Source organism: Mus caroli, unplaced genomic scaffold (assembly GCF_978045245.1).
Source record: "Mus caroli unplaced genomic scaffold, Mus_caroli_1 scaffold_15, whole genome shotgun sequence".
NCBI classification, from domain to species: Eukaryota; Metazoa; Chordata; class Mammalia; order Rodentia; family Muridae; genus Mus; species Mus caroli.
The window spans coordinates 27001387-27027097 of NW_028227270.1; the positions used below are offsets into that span (position 1 = coordinate 27001387).

A 25711-nucleotide genomic window follows, 5' to 3' on the forward strand; every position below is an offset into this window, starting at 1 on the left:
GTCCTAACGGAAGCCTGGCTAGTCCCTCCTACATGCGTGCAAACAAGGACCTCTTTTCAGCCGCCCTATGTCCTGTCCTGTTCTCTAAAACTAAAACCGAGAAATCAGGATGCCTTCGGTGCTGCCCCGGGAAAGAGCTACTAACTCTCAGGTCCAAGGGAACGGAAAGAAGCAATACTTCAGCCAGAGGCAGTGCCCAACTTCCCCAAGCCCCAATCTGTCACAATGACTTCCCAGATAGTGCCTTCCCCAACGCCCCTTTGCTTGTCACCAAAACAGGAAGGATTAAAAGAGCTGACACCTTCCTGTCACTCTCAGATGCACTGTCTCTTTCTGCTCCTAAGTCACTGCCTTCACAGTGTGTACTCAAAACTGACCAGGACCATGTATTACTACATGACACTTAGAAATTAAAAAATGTTTATAAATTCAAGATACCTGTTTGAAATAATGTTGAGTTAGCAACATTTGAAACACCATGTATTATCTGTATCAAACGCAGGCTTCCTTTTCTTTCCCTGCTTCTTCACTTACCCTCAATCTTAGGAAACTGACTTTATTTTTACATAAGTGACATCTTGTGGTGTTAAATGGTATAACTGTTCTATCCCATTCAAAATATGCCTAAAAGTTTCAAGGAACAAGAAATGCACTGCTGAAAAGCTAAAGCAAACTTCATTTGGACTGAGAAAGGCGACTGTACTCTACCAGAATAAACCGGAATACTGCGCAGGCACATGGGACCAGGCACGCAGGACCACCTGGGGGGGAGGTAATGTAGAGTATCACAGGCCTTTCTTTTTCACAAATCTAAAACCCAGAACTCATTACAACACTTCTCCTGACCCCTCCTTCTCTCCCCCACTCATTGTAAAGCAGTATAAACAAAGAGGAAACTGAAATCCAGCAGGCACCATGCTCACCAGTGCCTCTCAAAGTACTACCTAGACACCTGGAGGCACTCAAAGCCACACACTTGGAACGTTGGAAGAGAAATTTGACAGTATCATTTTATGTTTATTGAATCCAATAAAAATGGGCTGATATTGTACATACTTTTTCCACTGTATTTTTCTAGTAATTTATTTTTATTGAATTTTATAGAAGTATTCATCCATGACAGACTGGAGTTTTTCAAAGAAAGAAAAGCTCTTTAGCACTTTGAGAGCAGAGCATCACACAATTAGCTTGTCAGCCTTACTGTGGTGTGACTTATGATAACATTCTCCAATTTTAAGAGTATACTTTGTTCACTTTTCAAACATGGGTAAAATCCTGCCATCACTAGCTACATCAACCACAGGACACTCCCTCCAACCTTGCCCACAACCTTCACAGCCAGATTCTCACTCCCCAGCATCGTGATGGGTTGCTACCACTCTGACCCTGTCTTTTCTAAAACTGCATACAAGCAGAGGTCGTTCTAGCAGCTATAAAGCAGCTATGGAGCAGCTGGCAATATGTGTGTGCCCTCTGCACACAGACTAAGTGGTCCTTCCACGGCAGATCCAGTATATCTACAGCAACTTCGTAATACTCATCCGGGTCTTAGCTGTCACCAGTCTGTGAAACACCGTCACCACACAGGCCAGGGTGGCCTGGAACTGGAGATGTTCGTGCCTCTGCCTCTCTAAAGCTGGGATTACAGGGTAAAGACATCTACCTCTGTGAACGCCTCCTTTACGGTGTCGGTGTGTGTCTGCGCATGCGCGGGTGGAGGTCAGAAGTTGCTTCTCCCTCAGACCCCTGGGCTTGCGCTGTAAGGATTTTTACCAACTCGCTGGCCCCTCAAGCATCCACTTGCTCCGTGTTAAAAATACTCCAAGTCTTCTTCCCCGCGTCTTTTGAAATATGTACCAGGAATCATCACCAGGTCACTCTATACAGTTTCCTTCCCTCAAAACAGTCCAAGAACGAACTGTGCACCACTAAGAGCAACACCTGAGACTTCAATCTAAAAATGAGGGCGTGGCACAAGTGCTGAGGGACCGTGACTTCCTTCAGAGTTGTACCGCAATAGGAGATATCAAAATGGGGGCAGGGAGGACAGGACATTTCCCAAGATTGCCAGAAAACTCTCAAACCTGGGCTTTGAGAAACTCCTAAGAGGGATATACAACTCCTCATGGCAAATGGCAAATGTGAATGGATTTGCAGAGGGGCTGGGAACTAGAGCAGGGTTCAGTGCTACAGCCAAGGCGCCGGGCCTTCCTGACACGCTTGGGGAACAGCACAGGGCCTGGTGATGCTTGCAGTCTGCCTACCCTTCCTAGGGTCAGAGCCTTGCACAGCTTCAGGCATGTGTCCTTCACTTACCACATACAAAAAGGTAAAAACGCAAAACTCCAGCTACAACTGATGGAATCTTAACCAGCCAGTCACTCACCATCGCTTCTCAAGCCACAATCAACCAGGCACAGAGAGAATTTTCTCTACAATACTGTGTACAGGACTAAAGGAGAACCCGTTACAGGCACTCCCTTATCCCTGCTTTTTATTAAAACTTCTCCCACACAGGACAACGATATCTTCATTTAAAAAGCCAGTGTACAATCTCATGAATCCTTCAGAGCATGCCTCTAGATTGAGACAAATGAACACCGTCTTCCATCTTGAAGGGCCTGCCTCCATTATGTCCCATTTGCACTGGTGACACACAAAAGAAAAACGAGGTTGGAGGGGGGGAAATCCCTCATGAAATTGTATTCAAATAAACAAAAACAAAAATAAATGCACTTGAGGAGCAGATTATAAGTCAGAAGGCAGCACATGATGGAAGTGAAACAAAAGGAGAGACTGCAGAAGAGAACACGGAAGCAGCCTGAGAGTGGTCGCACTCTACAGAGAAACAGGGCTGTGACCAAATAGGGCCTTTCAAGAGAGGGAGCAGGAGGGGCAGGAGAGAAACACACTGCTAAAACACGGAGACTGACGTAGTATAAGGATCTCCGATTCCTGTCATGAAACCACCTTGTAAACTGCCACAGAAAACAGCCTTTTTAAAGCCATTGGGAAGCGCACACAGGACAGATACAGACAGGACTTAGAGACCGCCATCCCTCCACATCATTTGGTTCCCTCAGTGCATTGTCCCCTGGGAAGAACAGAACCAGAGAGGCAATTATTGTGACTTAAGTGACAAATACTGAAATCCAGTCACAAGAGTGACTGGAACTTGAGCAAAATCAAAGAGGAAGAAACCACCCATAGGTACACAAAATTGTCTGCACACTCCCTTCAAGGAGCTGGCACATTTCCACAGGCCAAGAGTCTAAGAAAGCAAGAGGAATGTCACCTGGGAGGGAGATGCGTGCGGAGAGGCTTCAGAGGGTACCCTGGAGAGAAGAGCAACTATCAGCTCTCTTACCCAGGGCTGCCCTGGGCTTACACCACAGAAGACCCACACAGACAGGACGCTACACTGCAGAGCCAAGAGGGAAAACAGCACCGAACATGATGCACAGAGCCTAAGACTAACATAGTTAGTTCAGTGATGGGCTCACAGACTCACCAAGCCTAAGAACCCAGAATCTGACTAAACTGCGAGGTGGAACAGGAGGGCAGTGACAGAAACTAAATGGTAAAGGGATCTGAGAGGAAGAGAAGTGCAGAGACCATCTATAGCTGAGTCCAATTCCAGAGTCACTGGGTAGACACTTTAAATAACTAAATATGGTCACAAATCACAAGAAAAGATGGACAAGACAGATAATACACACAAGTACTGTAAGAGGAAGTTTTTGCTTTAATCCCCACATGTGGGGAGACAGGGCCACTTCTACTTTGCAGCAGCTATGATTCTGTGCTCTGGCTGAGGCATGGGTTTGCCAGCTGCAGACAGTTTCTGCGATTGTGTGATGTTTGAAATCCTGGGAACCTTTCAGAAGGTGCAGTAATGCTAGGGCCCTAACAGGCGGGATGCTGATTGCTGGTTGATGGAGGTAGGGGGTGATTGCAGTTTGGTGCTCCAAGAACAAGAAGAAAGAAATTAGATTCAGAGGTTTCCAGCTCTCCTTCCTCCCTACCCTTCTTTCTCTCTCCTATCCAGTGCTAAGGGCTGAAAGCTGGGGGAGGGGAGATAAAGGGTGGGAGAAAGAAGAATCCACCAAAGTAGCTAAGACTGGCTATAATATTCAGAACTGAAAATACAGAATGCAGATTGGGAGCACTCTGGTCAGGCTTAACACCAGACTGAGCTGAAGGCCAGTCCAGAGGAAACATGCAAATTAGAGCTCAGACAGAGACAAGGACGGGAAACAGCATGGATGTATTCTATGCTATCCAAACATCTAATGCAGCTCTAATTAGAACCAAAAGCAAGGTTAGAAATCAAAGTAAAAAAATAACTGAAGAAGTTGTCCCAAACTGAGAAAGACCTGAAGTCACATACTTTAAAAATCTTAGGAAATAGGAAAGACAAAGTTACGCAAGTGCATCAGTCAAATGATAGACCAAGCTGGGCGTGGTGGCGCACGCCTTTAATCCCAGCACTTGGGAGGCAGAGGCAGGCAGATTTCTGAGTTTGAGGCCACCCTGGTCTACAAAGTGAGCTCTAGGACAGCCAGGGCTACACAGAGAAACCCTGTCTCAAAAAAAAAAAAAAAAAAAAAAGAACAATGAGAAACCATCCTTAAAGGCACCACAATGAAACACGCTGCCTTAAGACACATCTGCAAACCTCCCTATACAGGGGCAAATAATAAAGTCTAGGCTTTAATAGCCACACCATCCCTGGTCTAACTATTCATCCCTACTGCAGCATGAAACAGACAGAGAATGCATGATGGGGCACAGCTATGTCCCAATAATACTTATATAGATGGGCAGGCAGCGTCTTCCATGACGCTGATGCTGACTTCAGAAGACAATGGAATGAGTTTTTAAAAGAGCTAGATTAGGAAAAAATGGAAACATAAATTCTAGAACTACTAAAATATTATATATTTAGTTCAAGGATGGCCAGCATTTGACACTGATGTGAAAGCAAGCAGGCTTTACTGCTAGTCATTGGGACTTGGTGCGATCATCTACAAGGTACCTCAGCAAAATCCACCATGAGTTAATGTTCAATGCACTTTGACTTTACAAGACTACCTCGAAAAACATTTCCTTTTTTTTTTTATTTTATTTATTTATTTACTTATTATATGTAAATACACTGTAGCTGTCCTCAGATACTCCAGAAGAGGGCATCAGATTTCGTTATAGATGGTTGTGAGCCACCATGTGGTTGCTGGGATTTGAACTCGGGACCTTCGGAAGAGCAGTCAGCACTCTTAACCAGTGAGCCATCTCTCCAGCCCGAAAAACGTTTCCTTTAAGAAGATAAACTCACACCTGGTGTGTGCAAAAATGTATACTGCAGAATTGCTTATAGGTGACAAAAGTGAAATCGATCAGATGTCCTTCCAGAGCAGAGTAACTAACCAACCTCAAGGCACACAGTATTGTGGCTAGAGACTGGACTTGTTTCATATATAATGTGGACAGATCTCCAAAATATAGTAAGTAAAAAGGAAGACGCAGAAAGAATGGTGTGTCTGTCTGCATAAGATCCTTTGATGGTTTATGAAAAGATACTTAAGAACTTGTTCATTACGGCTGACTGTGACAGTATACAAATGGAGGTTTGCAGCATGTGTTTATAATATGTAACTAACTAAGCCCCAGCGTCTTCCACAACTTAAGCCTTATTCTGCTGTCACATTCAGAGAGACAAAGTCTGGATGAAGTGCAGGTAGCTGCTATTGTTCCCGAGTAACGGATAAGGAAGCCAACACAGAAAACTGTGGACACGTCTGACCTTGCTCAGCTTTCATTAGCACGCCATCACAGAACTGGGATTGGTAAAGCACAGAATTAAACAAAATTTATTTTCAGATCCAATACTGTAAAGAACCACACAAGTAGAATAAACTCTGTAATTAACAATGTCACATGACCTCCTTGCTAGTCACATTCTACCACGATAAAAAAAACATTGCCTTTTTTTTTCTTTTAAGCTCTAAATTTTATACAAAGAAAACTGATTGCTGGAACCATAGTAAACACTGATTGTAATTATTCTCAGTGGCCGTCTGGAATGTCTGTGATATACCCCTTTGTAAGTCAAAGTGCATTTTATTTTCACTGATTGTACTTGGTCTGTATTTGGTTAGCATTAGCTCATGCAGATTCATCAGCTCAAAATTAATTAGTATTACAGAATGGTGTATCCCATCCAAACAATTCATCTTTGTTGGCTCCTACGCCTCGCTGCTACTGGCATGCCACCATGATAACGGGCATGATGCCACAGTAACAGATGGGCATGAACACAGACATGCCAAGCAGTCAGTTGGTGCATCAAGGCTGGGTATTAGTATTCACTCTTCCTCCAAGAAATTCATAAACTACATGAGGGCAAATCTAAGTTTCTACAACTGTGTTAGTGAGATATGCCAACTCAAAGCTAGATTAATTTTAAAACTCTTTTTTTAAAAGCAAACATGTTTCCAGGGCCACAGAAGGTAAGTTTCCCATCTGATGCGTTGGATCAGCCTTCTGTGGAGGGAGCTGGGGAGACCAATATGCAATCTCTAGTTGCGATAAGCTCGTCCCTGAAGCACTTGGGAAGGTCTGCTTCTAAATCGAAGCTTTTAAAAGGCACTGGTGGTGCCGTCAAGCTGGACAAGTTCTATGGCACTGCACCAAGCCTGTTCTCACACCACTGAACTCTACCCTTAGGAGGGGTCTGCTCCAAGATCTGGGGCAGGAACAGACAACACAAAACTGGGAGAGGTGTGGTCCGTGCCTGCAATTCCAGCAGTACTCCTGGAAATAGAAGCATCAGACTCAGGCACCTAGGGCAGCCTGAGCCTGTCTCAAAGGAAAGGAGGGTAGGAGTGCAAAAAGACAAAACCAATGTTTTTGGTTTTCTTTTTGTTATAGGTTTTTAAGTCATGTGGTCCCTCCAAGTTCCTGATGAAGGTTTCAAATAGAGATCTTAATAAAAGACCCCAGCCATACTTGACAGGAATATATTTTGCTTGTTTATTTATTTATTTATTTATTTAGGGTTTTGTTGTTGTTGTTGTTGGGGGTTTTTTTGTTTTTGATTTTGTTTTGTATTTGAGGCAAGGTTTCTCTGTATAGCCTTGGCTGTACTGGAATTCACTCTTTAGACTAGACTGGAACTCACAAAGATCTGCCTGCGCCTGTTCCCCAGTGTGTGCCACCACAGCTTGGTAACAAGAATCTAATCTAAATGTGTAAATCACTGAAGTTTATGTGGTCAACTTTTCTGTGTACTGAAAATGGATACTTGCCTCTAATTGTCTTTTTTTGGGGGGAGGGGGGGACTTTCGAGACAGGGTTTCTCTGTAGCCCTGGCTGTCCTGGAACTCAACTTTGTAGACCAGCTGGCCTTGAACTAAGAAATTCGCCAGCCTCTGCCTTCCAAGTGCTGGGATTAAAGGTGTGCGCCACCACACCCGGCCTAATTGTCTTTTTTAATTTAAATTTTCCTTATTATTAGTGTCTTGGGGGTGGGGCATGCCATGGTGCAAGTGTGTAAGCCGGAGGACAACTCTGAGGTCTTCTCTCCTTTGTAAGGGTTATGGATAATTGAACTCAGTTGTCAGTTTCGCAAACATGGGCGGTAAATGTCTTTAGGCACTCAGCCATCTTGGGGCCCTGTAACTATCCCTTTACATGAGATAGATAAGAAGTGAGCAACAGAGGCAGGGGCTGCTGGCCACGGCGGCTGCGACTTACACTTCAAATGGGGATCAGGGAAGGATAAAACACATCTGGCAGAGTGGAGGTGCAATGCCTTCAACAGTGGGTGGGCTCGTTTGGATCAAAACAAAGGAGCCCGTGAAAGCAGAGGTTCGAGGGGTGCTCATGACAGTGTGAAGGCCGACAGTGGGCTTTCGAGTCCATCCTAAGAACAGGGGTTATACAACTGAGTGCTACAGTGATGTCTTGGGGTGCCTTAGCCCACTTAAAGTTAATGCATTTTCTATGGCCGTGTTCTGACACGTGGAAAGACAGGCACACACATGAAGACTTTCTCCTCTGCAAACTGTAGAGAAGTAGCCCGCAGTTTTCAGTGACAGATGTAAATGTCACAACCTCCCAAAGCAAAAGGAACAGGCCCTATATTCTGGACACAAAAGCAATGGGATACAGGCAGTATGTTCTCATCCACAGAAAGACACAGACGCTAAAGTATCTCATATAGACCCAAATCCAGAGGTTTCTGGCTGAACAACTGGGCCTGTCCACAGCACTAGTGGCCACAGGTTCAGTCAAATAACTGAGACTACAGGCCCGGGGTCAGAGGGCACAGAGATCACTACAGAGTCCAGTTGGGCTGAGGATGTAACTCAGTGGCCGCAGAGCCCTGGTTCCCTCCCCACAGGGAATAACAAGTAGGACGGTTGGGCAGATTTACAAATTCTTGAGGTATATAAAAGAAAGCGCCGCTGGGCGTGGTGGCGCACGCCTTTAATCCCAGCACTTGGGAGGCAGAGGCAGGCAGATTTCTGAGTTTGAGGCCAGCCTGGTCTACAAAGTGAGTCCCAGGACAGCCAGGGCTATACAGAGAAACCCTGTCTCAAAAAAAAAAAAAAAAAAAAAGTCCAAATGAAAAAAAAAAAAAAAAAAAAAGGAAGTGCCTAAAACTGAAAATAAAAATACTATATAAGGCTGAGTATGGTGGCACACACCTTTTATCTTAACACTTGGGAGGCAGAGGCAGAAAGATCTCTGAGTTTGAAACCAGCCTGGTCTACACAGAAACTTCTGGGATGGCCAGAGCTGCATAGTGAGACCCTGGCTCAAGCAAAGCCCATGTAAAGTATTACTGTTGTTACTACAGTTAGAATGCTGGCTCTCATCTCCAAGCTGAGGACAAAGGGTGGTGAGAAGCTATGGTGGCAGAGAGAGACTATGGTGGCATAGAGAAACTATGGTGGTATGATGGTTTGAATATCCCTGGCTCAGGGAGAGGCACTATTAGGAGGTATGGCCTTGTTGGAGAAAATGTGTTACTGTGGGGGTGGGCTTTTGAGAGACGTTCCTCCTAGCTGCCAGTCTTCTCCTGTTTGCCTTTGGAACCAGACTCTCAGCTCCTCCAGTACCATGTCTGCCTGGACGCTACCATGTTTCAGAACCTGTAAGCCAGCTCCAATTAAATATTTCCTTTATAAGAGTTGCCTTGGTCATACTGCCTCTTTACAGCTGACATAGAGTCAGTCTATGGTGGCATAGAGAAGCTATGGTGGTACAGAAAGGCTATGGTGGCAGAGATGTTATGGTGGCTTAGAGAGGCAGAGATAAAAAGACAAAAATACCCGTTGCACTGTTGCCAATTATACACATACATGCCAATCTCTGTCCTCAACTTTAATGTAAAGAAGAGTATGTGGGTATTCCATTACTTATGACAAATAAAAGGCTTTAAATTTTAGTAGGGAAAAGAAAATAGAAAATAAGAGGCAAGAAAAGATCAGTGTCCTAAAGTGATGCCACACAGTCCACACACTGACTAGCTGCATGCTGTCAATTTTGCTCTGAGTTTTCTAGCTGTGCCAGAGCCCTACCCGTCCTTGGCTTTGTCATTAGCCACTCCACCCAACTAAGACATATTAGCCATTAGCTAACTCTAGATTCCCACCTTCAGTAGGAGAGCCCATTCCATGCCGACTTCTAGCTTCCTAGCCCTTATCATTTTAACTGTCAGCTGCCCACGTCACAGCCCCAAACCCTGCAAACACCCAAAACTGCTCAACCCCTGCAACATGAAAACCCTATGACTTTTAACATCAGTCCTTTACTTAGCCTTGTCGTGGTCTCAGCAGTTACTCCTCCTACTCCGTTGTCTTCTTGGAAACTTCTACTTCTACACACAAGTAGATTTTCCCTACGATTCTTTCCCAGCCCCAGCTTGGATGTGTTTTAAACTAGCATCTTTCTGTACCAACCTCCTTGACAAATCGACATTCATAGCTTCCATTTAACAAAACCTCAGTCCATGTTGTGTACTGAGTTTCTTGGAATTGTGCATGACTGCAGATTCCTTCCAGAGACCAGGACAACATAAACAAGGCTCTAGCTGCAGTCAGACAAGCCCTCAGTCACCACAGGACCCCTTAGCTCTGTCACAGCCTCCTACCTTGTCCCCTCCCCTCCTCTGATGACTCCAAATCCATCCTGCCCTCCTCTGCGATTCCCTGGGCTTTTCTCTGACGTTCCCCTCCCTCCTCTAGTGCCCCCTCCTGCTCACCACGTTGGCATCATTTGTCCTTCCTCAACACAGCCCAAGATTCCATGTCTCCCTGTAGTCGCCATGCTTTCTCTGTGCCCTGAGCAACAACCTCTCTGGAGCCGGTCACCTGTCACTCACGGTTCAGGCTTCTGTCCATCTCCTACAGCTGCTCTCACACTGCTTCTCCACAACCAGGCTCACTGACAGATGCCTAGGCCACCAAATCCCATCAACACATCCCCTGACCTCACTGCCCCTCACACTCACCAGAAGCTGGCTTGGCTGCCCACAGACCTTCTAGAAACACTTTTCATTTCTGCCGGGAGCTCATTTCCAAGGGCCTGCCTCAACAACAGAATGCCTGTGAGCAAACGGGATGTTCGGCTGGGGATGCAGCTCAGGGCTACAGCTCGGGCCCAGCAAGCGCACAAGCAAACAAAAACAAAACAGTCAACATTAAATAAAAATCTAAGACCTTGTACTTATATACTTGAGTTATTCCAAATGCTAGTGAAATATGATTCAAAAATAGGACAGAAACATATAATAATTTTAAAACTGAAAAAGTAAAGCAATGCTTAATGTGAAAATTAACAATAATTCCATAATCTTATCAGCTGGAAAAGGGCAAAAGAATTTCTTAGAGAATTCAGTGGATCTTAATGGTGCCACAATGGTGGTAATAATGACTGGATTACACATTAGAGGAGCACTCTTAACTGTATCACACGGCAAGCAAGCATTCTTAACTAGATTACACATCAAACAAGCACTCTTAACTGCATGCAGCTGTCAGTAAATACTAACAGAAGAGTTAACAGTCTATATTTAACCAGGTTAGACCTTTCCATCTTCAAAACTACTCAGAGTAGAGGTTCTTCTTCTGCTACCCTCATCCTCATTTCATCCCAAGGAACTCCGAGGCCAGGAGCCATGGTAGGCTGCTGGGCACATGAACTCTCTGACAGGCTTTCAGACCAGCAGACTAGCCCGAGTAGACATCCAAGCCAGAGCAGTGTGCCTTCCTGCCTCAAATGCTCACAAAAAGCCACATACCTGTCATCTTTCTTTCAGAAGGCTTAGTTAGCCTCTGGGCTACATCTCAAACACAGTGCATTAACTGTGTGTGTACTGCCAACTTCCACAGCTTCTCCAAACTGAAATCTCTGTTTCTGGCTTTCCAAGTGAGCACCTCTTCCTCCCTCTCCTCAATGTTGGCTTTATCAAGAGTCCACACTGGCCTTTCACATAGCACACGCTGCCCACTTGATGGTGTCCAACATCATTACCAAATGGTAACTTGCAAATGTTATCATCAGCCTAGGTATGAAGCTACATCTACCAATCTGACTGCTCAGAAGATGTTCCTCTATCAAAACTCAAGAGACCCAAAACAGAACCCAACGCCTCCCTTCCTCACTCCAAACTTGCTCCACTTGTTTTCCCAACATCATACAATGCCACCATCCTCATGACAGTCCAATTTAATACCTCAAACATTTTTAAAGCAAATCTCCATAAATGTATTACTCTTCTGCTTAGAATTCTTTGCCAGCTCCTTAACTGTGCAAACTTTCATGACAAAGTCCAAAACTCAGCGCAGAGTGCCTGCCGCATGATTTGTACATGAGCTCTCACAGGTCCTTCCTTTTCTCCCAGCTTTGTGCTCTGCTCCAGTGAACTTTCTCATGTTCCCCACTGAGCTCTATATCGCTGCCCATACACCAGCAGTCCTCCGTGGATGTTCCATAACAGAAGAATCTCTGTAGTACTCCACTACCGGATGTGCTAACAGCTAGCTACACAGCCCTACAGCCTCATTCCAGTGGGAATGGCAAACTGAGTCTTCTGTTTCACTTCAAGTTAAATGGGTCCATTTGGCTAACAGCCATGATAAACAGCAGAGCTCTGAACGGATTTGATCCCTCTGCAAGCTAGAGACAGGTGTATAAGGAAAGTCTTCGTAAGACTTGCCATCCAGTGACACTGATACTCAGGCAATTCCTAACTTACTCTCAACATCATTCTCTCTTAATTTTAAAACTGAAAAACTAAGGTAGCTGTGCTATAGCTAAGGTTTCATTCTCTGTGTATGTGTGTGTATGTAAATAAAACATGTATTACTTGCATGCCACAGTTGTGTGTGTGTGTATTTGTGTATCACTATCAACACCCCAAATGCATATTTCTCACAACAAAACCGCATCCTGAAAGAAAAACAGAAGGTGGAGGAGTCCAAGTCTCCCTAGAGTTAACTGGCTCTCTCCGGGAATGAAATTGAGGCTTATTTTGGAGCTGGTGTACATGCGCTAAGTGTTCTGTGAGGAAAGAAGGTGTTAGTCCTGTATTCTCTTCCTAGTAGTGTTTTTCCCTCTCCATCAGCTGGCTCCTTGAACAAGGACTTAGCAGTTTCTGCCATCTCACAAAAAGCCCCTTCCCACAACATGTCTCTGCAGGCATGTTTCTTTGTTTCCTGCACTAGAGCACACTTTACCTATAATTCTTCACCTTTCTCTCAAGTCCACTTAGGCACGTCACTGTACCTAAAATACTGGTCAAGATTACCAAAGTCTGACAGGCAGCAGTGGCATACACCTTTAATCCCAGCCCTCCCTCAGGCAGAGGCAGGTGGACCTCTGTGAGTTTGAGGTGAGACTGGCCAAAAGAGAGAGTTCCAGGACAGCCAGGGCTACACAGAGAAACCCTGCTTCTGTTAAAGAGAAAGGGAAAAAAAAGATTACCAAGTTCTCCACAGCAACAAACCCAAACAAACCCAAACTCACATCTCAGTGGTTGCCTTCCTTGGCCTGTCTGGATGCTCTGACCTTGTTACACCCAAGAGTCCAGCGTTTAGCACTCCAGCTTCATTTCACCCAATCCTAAGCCTCATTCCTCCCTTACACTCCAAATGCAGACTTACAGACCCAGCTGTCTATTTACTAACTCTACTTTCATGTGCAATGCTATCATGCCCCTTCATCTGGGGGTTTTGTCTGACTGCTTATCTTGACATGGTCTTCTTCAGTGTACTCAGTGGCAATTCTAAACTTCCACTACATGTACGAAAGAGCTCAGATGCACCAGCACTGTCTTTTTCTTACCCATCTATCATAGCCAGAGCATCAGCAAAATGGACCATCCTGTGGGTTATCTCTCTGCTAGCTCCCATCTCAAACCTGTGAATAATTACTAGCTGACGGGGAGCCTGCTAGGTCTTTTTAAAGGTAAACAGGGCCATCCCACTCCTTGCCTCAAACCCTCAATGGCATTCCTTCTCTCTGGGAGGTAAAAACCCCAAGTCTTTACATGGCCCTCTACAAGCTAGCCCCCATCCTGTATCCAAAATCTCACTTCTCATTTCATCTTCTACTAATTTACTTACTGTTCCTCCTTTGCTTGCCCCAGTCACACTGTCCTCTCTCCTGATCCTCACATAGGTCAGAAATTCTCTTGCCTTGATGCCTGAGCAACTGCTATGCCTGTGGATGGACAGACCCTCGTGTCACGCCCTTGCCTCTGTCATATATGTGTTCCTGGTCTTTCTCCTGACACTATACTGCAAACTCCATCCCAACCTCACACTAAACTATCCTGTATTCCACCCTCCGACTGCATTTCCAGTCATCAGATGGCTGCACGGTGACTCGTTCAGTGCATATCTTCCCGAGCTAGAACTATACACTCCAGTGGCTTTCCATAGCTTACTCCTCAGCATCACCAACAGTGATCTGAGTTCCATCCCTGGCCCATTTGGTGAAATGAGCAAAGCAATGCCCAAAAGCTGTCTACTGATCCCAACATGGAACGGAACATACTTTCAGGCATACAAACACACAAGCATTCACGCACGTGCACATATGTGCACGCATACACACAAAGTGGGAAAGGCAAAGGCCAAGGCCAAGGAGGGAAGAAATAATATTTTTAAAGAGCAATGCCTAGCATGCAGACAACATTCTTATGTGTTGAATCAAAAATTACTTCTAAAATTTGTTAGTTATGGAAATACATCTGTCACACAATTGACACTTAACAGTTAACCATGTTCTAAATACACAATGAACTTAAAACTCTCCAACAGCTTAGCTTGCAGAATAAGCTCCAAAACCCTTTGCTACGGAGCCCAGCACAATCTGGTCCCACCTTCACTGCCTCCTCACCACTCTGCCATCATGCACTAACAGCTTCCCCATCCCTCATGAGCATAGTCTTAACCCATTACAAGAGCAAAGATGATGCACAATGCCAAGCCACGGTTTAGGACCAGCCTCAGTACAGTCTCCCTTGTTCGGCCTCCATGCTACCTCATCCTGCTGAAGTATGAGACTCTGGCCTTCTGATTGGGACATCAGCTCCTAGCAGCAATATGAGTAGTCAGCCCACTCACAAGCAGGCACCGGCTACAGACTGTCTACTTGTGTGGATCTGTGGACTTGTTGCAGCTGCTATGCTAAATGTCTTCCCTAAATACAACCAGCACTGTTCATAATATGAAATACAGGAAATCATTTCCTCCCTGATTGTTCTACTTTGGGCTCTTCACTTTAAATTTTCAATTTGGACTGGGGGCAATTTGTTTTTGTCAGTGGTTCATTTATATATGCCAGCGCGATGCTGTCATATTATTTTACTATGACACATTTATCATTCTGTGAGTGTAACTTTAATGCAGTTTTTTTTTTTTTTTAAAGAACATTTCGGTGAGCCATCTGTCTGCTTTTTGTTGTTGCTGATGTTTAAATTCCTTCCTTCCAAGGAATGATGCTCAAAGATCTAAGTGTCTCCTAAGATAGCACTACTTCACCGCTTATAATCTGACAAGCTGGAAAGGTAGAGATTCGGATTTTTAGAAATTTCGATCATCTTAAAGTAGCCTATATCAAGGGAGGAGCAGGCCCCTGGCTGAGTACCTACCACACATAAGTCAGCACTGACTCTCCTGCAAGAATAGGACCACATGAAGCCAAGCCAAGGGAGCACCACAGAAGGCAGCGCTCTGCTTACCAGCAGGCTTCCTCACATTCATTCATCACATTTGGTTTAAGACATATCTCAAGAATTCAATTATATTAATAAATGCCATTTGATAGGTATATCACACTGGAAAGGCAAGAATTCCAACGCAATTTAACAGAAAGTATATGCCTGTGCTACTGTCAGGAGATAGATGACTACTGTCTATAGGAGAACCACAGGGTGGGGAGTCCAGCTCGTGGCAGACCATAAACTTACCATGTACAAGACCCTGAATCAGATCACAGCACCAAGACAAACACGAACCCAAAGGAGTACATATGGAGTAATCCCAAGTTTTAATTAAACCTACCTTTGAAGAGTATGAGACGTAAAACTTTGATTGGCATGTTAATCCCAAGTTAATTAAACCTAAGAGTCAAGACTAAAGCAATGCCATGAAGAAAATGGCTGTGCAGAATTATTGCAGGTGGTTAAGTTGCCTTTTGTATAGGGGCCACCGAACAAGGTGCACAGGATCAAACCACAGGCTTAGCACAGAATGCTGTGTACAAAATCTACCACTGAGCAATATCCTCAGATACCCTGTGTGTGTGTGTGCATTGTGTGTGTGTGTGTGTGTGTGTGTGAGATGTTTGCACATGTATGCAAGTGTCCACACCGATCAAAAGAAGGTGGCAAGTAGGTGAAGCTGGAGTTACAGGATTGAGCCCCATATGTGGGCTGGGAACTCAACTCCAGTCCTCTACAAGACAGCAAGTGCTCTCAACTGCTGAGCTCTCTCTCTCTCTCTCTCTCTCTCTCTCTCTCTCTCTCTCTCTCTCTCTCTCTCTCTCTCCAAGCCTTCACTTCTGAGACAGTAAGTCCTAACGCAGTCTGATTCCCAAAGTAAAAGGACCCAGAAACACACACCAGGCAAAACTATGAACCAAAACATACTCTCCTGATCCACTTCACATAAATTATGTCACTTAATATTACAATATGTGTGAGACATTTCTTCAAGTCAGCAGTTCTCAACCTGTGGTTTGTGTACCAGATATCCTGCATACCAGACATTTACATTGCAACTCAAACAGCAGGCAAATTATAGTTATGAATAGCAATGAAATAACTTTATGGTTGGGGTCACCACAACACGAGGACTGTTACTAAAGGGTCACAGCGTTAGGAAAGTTGAGAACCACTGCTCAACAAATATCCACTGAGTTCCTAGAATCCCAAGGCCACAGAATCAGAAACACAGAGTAAAAATAAAGAGGAGCAAGCTCTTACAACCGAAACCATAAAGAATCATTAAATAAAAAGCAAAAGCATGACATAGATGCTAATAAAACTGAACATCAGTGGAAACTGAAACAGTCGCATAAACACATTACATACGGCCTCATAGTGTGACACGCTGACACGTTTTAAGCTGTGTCAAAATAACGGTTTACTATTAGTGAAGCACTGACACCTAGAACTGGCTTATTTTGAAAAGTATACTTAAGGCCACCCTCTAAATAGAAGACAGCTTCATTAGGTGCATGTCTTCTGCCTTCTTGAAAGACGGCAAAAATGGCGGACATAAAGCTGGGCTTGCGACAGTGTAAGACAGGCCAGGTATGTGTGAGCTCCTGACTCAGCAGCAGCGAGAAGCACTGGGATCAAAGATGAGAGGGAGTGAGGGAGTGAGGGAGTGAGGGAGTGAGGGAGTGAGGGAGTGAGGGAGTGAGGGAGTGAGGGAGTGAGGGAACACTCAAGACTGACACCCCAAAGCTGATAGCGGCGACGAAAATGCACTTACTGTAACTGCCACTTCTGGGAAACATGCAGCCCTCTGGTAGTCTCTGAAAACGCTCTGCGGATCTAAAGGAACAAATCCACTCCAACAGCAGCAGAGGTCAAGCCTCGCCTTTCAGTGTAGCTCAGTCAGTAGGTGATAGATTGCTGGATTCCTGGTTGCTAACCTTTAATATTACATGCAAGCGCGGGCCTCTGTGGCCTCCATTCCATTTACCCTCACTGGGAACTCTTTCCAGATTCTTCTATTCAGAAGCAAATGGGTTTTATGAACACTCTGCCTTGGGTGGTTCCCCAAGCTTTCCAATCTGCTGCTGAGAACACTCGGGTCCACCGCGCTCTCCCTCCACACAGATCCTGCAGCTCTCCCGGCTCCTTCAGTGACTCTCACCAGTTTTCCTAGTTTTGACTCTAGTTTAGAAATCACTCTCTTCTGAGCACAGAGACTCATGTTTGTAAGCCCAGTACTAAAGAGGGTTGAGGAAAAAGGACTGCTAATCTGTCTACACACAGGGAGTCCCAGGCCAGCCTCAACAGTAGGAGATCATACCACTAAGCAGACAGGCTGACTGACAGACAGACAGACAGGAAGAAGAGACAGGGAAAGGAAAGAAGGAAAGGGGAAGGAAAGAGAAAAGGAGGAAGGGAAGATGAGAGCTTTCTTGTAAATATGCTCTTACATAAATCTCCCAGAACAGGCAAGAATTGACCACACCTTTCAAGAAACAAGGAAACTGAAATTTGAGGAAATCAACCAAGCTGAGCAAGAGAACACTGCTATCATTGGAAAGCATTAACTTAAACCTTGCCGTCTTCTGCCTCCTGTAACCTTCTAATAGCTCGACGCTCTCTAGGGAAAGAGACTCGGGGAACCCTGTGCTCTGGTGTAACCAACACATACATCTGCGATCACTCTTATGCTTCTGCTGAACTGAGAAGAGAAAAGAGAGGAGCTGGGTGACTATCAAACTAGTGACATGGAAGGGGTCTGAGTGACAACGGCTCCCACAGGCCCACATGTGCAATGCTTGCTCCCACTTAGTGAAACTGTCTGGGAAGGACTGGTGGGTGTGTGCTTGTTAGAGAACGTGTGGTCTTGCTTCTGGGACTGGGCTTTGAGGTTTCAAAAACCCACACCAGGACCAGTCCTGCTCCCTCTGCCTGCTGCCTGCAGATCAGGATGGAAAGTTCTCACCTACTGGTCCAGCGCCAAGCCTGTCTATTCCATGACAATCATGGCCCGACATTCTGAAACTATAAGCAAACTCCCCGTTAAATGCTTCTTCTACAGAAGTTGCCTCCTCGGTCACGGTCAGTTGCCTTGCAGTAGCAGAACAGTAACTAAAACACATCCCATAGAACATGAGCCTATTAAAATTCTCAATGAACGACTTCAGAGCTCTGAGAAAGAAGTGAGGAGCCAAAGGCAGAGGCATACAGAGGCAGAATTGCTAACTTACCCTGGTTTGTTCAGTTCATAACGTACACACATGTTGAAATGCCACAATGAACATCATAAATACATACAATTACATGTTAATAAAATGCTTTAAATGATGGCTTACATTATTTTACTGAGATACATAAAAAGACACTTAGAAATTCAGAAGAAAAATCAGAAAATTGACTGGTCTTAGGCTTCATCTAGAAACTATTTTGCAATTAAATGATAAACCAGAGAGAAATTGAAATTATTTCTATACCCAAATACACTAAGATGAGGAAGGTTCTTTTTCTTTCTTTTCTTTTTTCTTTTTTCTTTCTTTTTTTTTTTTTTTTTTTTTGGAAAAATAAAGAAAAATAATTTCAATTAAGAGCGCTCACTGCTCTTCCGAAGGTCCTTCGTTCAAATCCCAGCAACCACATGATGGCTCACAACCATCCATAATGAGATCTGATGCCCTCTTCTGGGGTATCTGAGGACAGCTACAGTGTACTTACATATACTAATAAATAAATCTTTAAAAAAAAAAAAGAAGAAGAAGAAGAAAAAGAAAAAGAAAAAGAACTTAAATGATAACTAAAAGCAATGAAAGTATAGACTATTCCAAAATAAAGCAGGGGGTTGGGGGAGGGGAATAACTTAGTTCTTTACATGTAAAAGTGAAGAAATGAAAAACATTAAGGCCAATAAACTAACACATGGGGATGATGAACAAAACAGATATGCTGAGGACATGCTTTCAAAGACAATGGAAGTCTCTCCAATTCTGGTTTTGTCTGAAGGATGAGAAGGGCTACAAAACTACAAATAACTTCTGAAAACAAAATCCCAGTAACTGACTGGGAAGAGATTAGCCATCCCTGGAACAGTCAGTGAAGTGCTGAACAACAGAGTCCAAAACACACACCATGAGAGGGCACACACATGGCAGAGGACACAGGGAGCACGGGCAGGGCACGGCACTCACGGAAAGGTGGGTTCAGACCTGGATTGTAGACTAGGGATGCACAGCCCAAGCAGTGAGGAGCTCCTGGGTGTTTCCCAGCTCCCAAATCAGGTGGCTCACAGCTGTGTGTGACTCTAAGCCCAGGGGATCTGATGTCCTCCTCTGGACTCCTTGATCACCTACACTTACCTGCACACGCACAGAGAGACACACAATCACACTCAAAGACACACAAATAAAAATAAAAAAAAAAACTTCACAACTGACTGTTGAATTCTTTAATGAAAAAGCTAGCTAAATGGTCTTGAGGTATCTTCCCACAGACCCAGACTTGGGGAGGAGGTAAAAATAGTAATTATATAGAGTCAAGATACCAGAAAAGCCCTTAGCTGGAAAAATTAGGAAGACGGGGTATCCTTGTGTTTCTAGCCACAACAGAAGAAACATTACCTACACCAGCGCTCTAATCAGGACCTTATAACCCAAACCTGAAGACGATGAGACGCCAGCAAATGCCCGCCCGGTGATTAGCGCGCTATAAAATAATCAGCTGATACTCTTTATATATGTCAGGGGGTCAAGGGGTCCCGGGAGACAAAGAAAGGCTAAGAACTCACTAATGGAGAGTAAAGGGATTAATAAGAACACTGCGTGACTACTGTATGACACTAGACTAGATCCCGTAGTAACAAAAGGCATCAGGGAAGAAAAGAGCAAACCTGGACTGCATTCTATAGTAAACTCCTTGATCATATCTGTAGCCACAATTACTTAAGAGACTGTTTTTATTACCAAAAACATATGCTAAGGTTTTAAGGGTAAAGGACACAAATTAAACATAATCTTCATGATTCAGAAGACAACTTTTCATGTGAAATGTGTGTGCATAGGTAAGTGTGTGTGTGAATGTGAAAGGAAAGGGGTGGAGAGGAAGGTAGAGAGAAGAGGGGAGGGGAGGGGAGGGGAGGGCCAGGTGAGCACAGCAACGCTGTTTGGACTGGTGACTCTGGACTGAGGAGACAGCTCAGTGGTCAAGAAACCAGACTGATCTCCCAGAAGAGATTTCCAGTTTCATTTCCAGCACCATATTAGGCAGCTTACAACTGCCTGTTGACACCAGTTCCAGGGAAATCTAATGCCTTCTTCTGGCCTCCGTGGGTACGGTACAAACGCACACACCAACACAAGTAAGTAAAAAGTGAAAAACTAAAATAATAATTGGTGATTCTACATAAAAAGAGTGGTTCTCCTTACAAAGGCTGGGGCAAAAAACCCTGAAATGATCTTAAAGTAAACACAAAAGGAAAAGAAGCTCTTTCAGAGTAACTCGTTAGAAAGTAGAGCAATGGAACCGGGTGTGATAGATAGGCCACACCTATAAACCCAAGCATGCAAGAGCCTAAGGCAGGGAATACAAGTTTGAGGCCAGCCTGGGCTACATAGTAAGATCCTATCTCAAAAGACAAACGTTTTTAACGGGAGCTCAGGAGAGATTAAGTGGCCACTTCCAGAACAAGAGTCTGTCGCTTCCTACACAATTAGCTCCATCAGGCTGCAGCTCAGTAGCCAAAGTGTTTCAACTCCGGAAAGCTTCAAGGTCATATAGTAGCTATGGCCACTATTCCAAGTTTTAAACTTTTGGTGAGCTGTATGCAGTCCCTAAAAATAGCATTGATTTCAAGTAGTTAATAGCCTATGCAAACAAACACATTAAAGAAAGAACAGAGATGATAATGTCTAGGTTCAAATTCTGACAGCTTTGTGACCTTGGGCAAATTAACCAACTGGACTCCAATCTCCTCACCCATAATGTGGAATCAGAGAAGCACCAGTAACAGCCCCCTAAGGACGGAGGACGGGGATGGAGCTCGGAGGCAGAGCACTTGCCTAAGCAAAGCTCCAGCAATGCAGAACACACTGCAGATGATAATTATGAAGACCCATGCACAAGCATTCAAGGTTAGCTCCTTGTAACTCAACTCTAACGTCAACTGCACTAGGAAGCCATGCATTCTTCCCAAATCAGACCCAAGCTTTACAGGATCTAAAAGAAAAGGAAAAAACACCTCAGATGCTTACACGTCAGAAAAGCTGACTTAAGTGTACCACAAGTCACATGCAAATTCAACAACTGAGACCTTCTTCTGAGGGAAATGTGGAGTTACCAAAAACTCCTTGTCACACAAATGCACACAAAGACAAAAGACATCTACTATGTTTTACACTTTCATATCCTGAAAATAATGAACACAAAGATAATTAATATGCTTTATGCAAGATGTTAGTCAATAGAGGCAAATTTTAATCTCAATTTCAGCTACTAAGCACCTGGGAGGCAGAGGCAGGAGAATGGCAAGTTCCAGTTTGAGGCCACCCTGAGCTACAGGACAAGATTGTCTCTAACCACCTTCCCTACCAATTATTATTTTAGTTATACCTCTTAACGTCCATAAAATTATCAGCCAAGTTTTCTTACCTTAAGTGGGTAGAATGTAGTGATAGCCTATTATGTTTTACTATACTGCGTAACAATAAGAGATCAAAACTTAAAAAAAACAAAACGAAAAGAATGTGTAATGGCACGGTGGTGTGTGCACTGGAGTAGCAGAGGCAGGAGGATTTCTCTGAGTTTCAGGCTAGCCTGCTCTACCTAGTGAGTTCCAGGCCAGCCAAGGTTACACAGTGAGACCCTGTCAGAAAGAAAGGGGTGGGGAACTACAAATAAGCTATGTTGTCATAATTCTGTACATTTATGCACAGCCCATCACCACGCCAAAATGTAAAAACCAAACTAAAACAGAACCCGCTAAGGATGTTTTCAATTTTTGACGGTATTTGACGTGAACCATAAGTAACTTTTTACAAAAATCAGTATACACGGTTGGTGCTTATTTTTAAAATTCATACTATTTGTAAAGAACTAGAACTGGGTTTGGTTCACAACAACACTCTATTTAAATATTATCTCAGTGCTCCAGGGGAGGGAGCGCGGGGTAGTACCCTGGTGCAAAGACCATCACGTGAAAAAACGCCAAAGGTGGTAGAAAAAATAATTGTCATTTATAGAGAAACCCCAAACCACCGCTTAGTCCCTACATTATAGGGTCCCAATAAACAGCAGGCCCACTCCCCACTCCCTTCCCCAAATACCCTCGTCACCTTTAAATAAAGTCTGATCCTGTAGACCTCAAATTCACTAGAAGTTCAAAATTCAAACTCCTGTGCGCAGCCCAGAACAACTCAGTCAACGGTTTGGGAAGTGGAACCTCGGCTCACCAACTGGTTTGCTTTTTCCCCCCACCAAAGTTTGAAGACCACAGGCGCCGCCTTGGGCGTCCCCAGACGTCCCCAACAAGCCCCGCACCCGGCGGGGCCACCCCCACCCACCGACCCACCGCAGCGGGGGCGGCAGGGAGGTTCCCCAGGAACCGAGAGCAGCCCGGGCGGCCGCCTCGCGTCCCGGCAGCGCTCCCGCACCCCGAGCCCCGGTCCTCACTTCTTCCAATCGCTGCTGAAGAGGCCGAAGGCGCCCGAGGGAGAGATGGTCGAGGTGGCCTCCTGCCCGAGCTCCGCCGCCTCCCCTCCTCCCGACTGCTCGTTGTAGGCGAAACTGTTGCTCGACATCGCGGCGGTGCTGGCCAGCGGGCGGGTGCGGGAGGGAGCGTGCGGGGTCCTCTACGGATGGCTGGCGTTCGGAGGACACCGAACCAAACTAGTTCTGGGGCGGAGGGGGCGCGCGCCGGCGCTTCCGGGCTCGTCACTGCTCCGGCTGACCGGGCGGCCCACCCCCTGCGCGTGCGCACTGTGTCCGTGCGGGCCCGCGCCTGCCGCTCCCGGTGCACTAGATTGTCGCGCTCCGGGTGTTAGGGGCGGCCGGGAAGCTGCACCCGGACCCTTAACAGGAAGCTGGGGTTTTGCACCGGGTCTGCCGGAGGGTCGTGGGCACGTAAAGAACTGGATATGAGGCCCTTGGATGCGTTTTGGTGGAGGAGATCTCAGATCCTCCAGGGTTCGTTACTTCTTCTCTTCTGCTGTCCACTGATCGCTCCCCGATGGCTCCTGAAACGCGGTGCACAGGTCGGAAGAACTTGGCTTCAGCGGTCACAAGCGCTCAGCCCTCGAGGCTGGCTTCCGCCCCTCTCACAGCCAGCGTGGCCTGACGTTCTATTCTTGAAAGCTCCTCCTTCGGAGGAGGCTTTCAGGATCAGCGCGGAGGCGATCATCCGCCTGCAAGCTTTGGCTAAGTTTTTCCTGGGGCCCGAGGTTCGTACTTGAAGTTCAAGGCATGCGTCCTGCCCGCAGTCAGCTGCCGCGAGCTAAGCCTCGGCCAGAAGCTGGAGTGCGCTCGCCTCTGATCGCCGCCTGCTTCCACTCTTGGGCAAGTGGCTTTCCAACGTTCCCTAAGCAGCAAGATGGGATGGTTTCTGGCTGCAGAGCTGCAACCCTCCTGTCCCGGGCAGCTTTCCAAGAGGACCCTCACCAGCCTCCCTGGTGACTACCGTTCCTTCGTTCCTCTTTCCCTACACGTGCGGTCCAGAAAGGACTGCATACCTGCAGCCCTGCAGCAAATCACCAAAACCCAAGGGTAGCACCAGGCAAACACCAAGGTCCCACCAAGATTTCTCGACTTGACTGAAAGATTGCGTTGTCTCTCGGAAAACACGCTCCTCCTTAGTGCTAGGAGAGAGAGGAGCAATCAGCCACCAAACTGATCAAACGTTGGCAGTTAGTTAACTTTTCAATACACCTATCCAGTGTTAGAGCATCGCAAATATGTTTCTTCCCAGTGTTGATGATATTGATAGATTTGTAGAATCTCTCCTACGACTGACTGATCGATGGTGATGATACATAACAAGGTGTTATATGATGCTTAGCTTATACCCCAGACACTATTCTAAGTGGTGTGCATGGATTAATTCATTTACTACGAGAAGACATTAGGCTTTGCTTACTTTGTCAAGTAATGACAATGCTGTACACATCCTCAGTACAAAATATACCTGAGTATGTAATTTTTTTATTTTAGAATATAAACACTCTTACTAGATATTCTAAATTACTCTCCTACCATTTATGTATGAGAGGGATTTCCTCATATTCTCATAATTTTATCATAATGTGATATAGATTTTTGTGTTATAATTTTTATATTCATGTTGATAATGAATATGGTTATCTTTCATGTGTTTTTTTCACATGGACATGTTAATCCAATTTATCTTGAATAGTTCATTTTCTTTTTATTATTATTTTATTAGATATTTTCTCATTTTTTAAGATTTATTTATTTATTATATGTAAGTACACTGTAGCTGTCTGCAGACACTCCAGAAGAGGGCATCAAATTTCGTTATGGATGGTTGTGAGCCACCATGTGGTTGCTGGGATTTGAACTTGGGACCTTTGGAAGAGCAGTCGGCACTCTTAACCACTGAGCCATCTCGCCAGGCCAGATATTTTCTTTACATTTCAAATGCTATCCCGAAAGTTCCCTATACCCCCTCCCCGGCCGCCCCCCCCCCACGCCCCCGTCCTGCTCCCCTACCCACCCACAATAGTTCATTTTCTTATGGAAAAGGTTTATTTTGTTTTTAGAGACAGGGTCTCACTCTGTAGTCCTGCCTGGCTTCGAACTTGCAATCCTCCTGCCTTAACCTTCCAATGCTGTGACTATAGCCATACACCAGCACACCCCACTTGAAAAGGGCCCATTCTCAAGTTTCATTCTTTAAACAAGCTGCTGTATTTTCATTGGTTGTTTTGTTTTCATACAGACTCATGTAAACAGTTGACCTATACTTTGGAAAGTTGTGGGGGAAGTCTTGGTTTATTTTGTTTACCTTGCCTTCGATGGTGTGGGGTATCAAGGCTGTATGATTCTCAAGAAACATTACTGAGTACTTATTTTTTTTCCTCCTTCCTCGAATATTTTATATAAGATATAAAACCTGTGTTCCTTGGAAAAACATAAAATTTTCTTTCTCTGTGTCTTAGTTTCTATTGCTTCGATAAAACACCCTGACCAAAGCAAGGTGGGGAGGAAAGGGCTGATCTATTTGACTTATGCTTCCACATCACTGTCCATCATTGAAGGAAGTCAGGACAAGAACTCACACAGGAAGCTGGAGGCAGGAGCTGATACAGAGGCCATGGAGGAGTGCTGCTTACTGGCTTGGTCCCATTGCTTGCTCTGCCTGCTTTCTTATGGAAGTAAGACCACCAGCCAGGCATGGCACCACCCACAATGAATTAGGCCCACATCAATCACTACTTAAGAAAATGCCCCATGCAGCAGCTGTTCTCAACC

At 45.0% G+C, this 25711-nt stretch overlaps 1 protein-coding gene across 4 annotated transcripts in view; it reads right to left on the bottom strand.

The window, feature by feature from the left end:
* Positions 1 to 23187, bottom strand: part of Ap3b1 (adaptor related protein complex 3 subunit beta 1) — a 202746-nt gene extending 179559 nt beyond the window's left edge. For 2 of the 4 annotated variants that reach the window (XM_085830906.1, XM_085830908.1), the window contains exon 1: positions 22898 to 23187. In XM_085830906.1, coding sequence (XP_085687032.1) covers positions 22898 to 23025 — 128 coding nt within the window. In that variant the 5' untranslated portion in view covers positions 23026 to 23187. The remainder of the gene's footprint in view (positions 1 to 22897) is intronic. The other 2 variants (XM_085830907.1, XM_021180280.3) reach the window with 1 other exon arrangement.
* Between the last annotated feature and the right edge of the window lie 2524 nt (positions 23188 to 25711).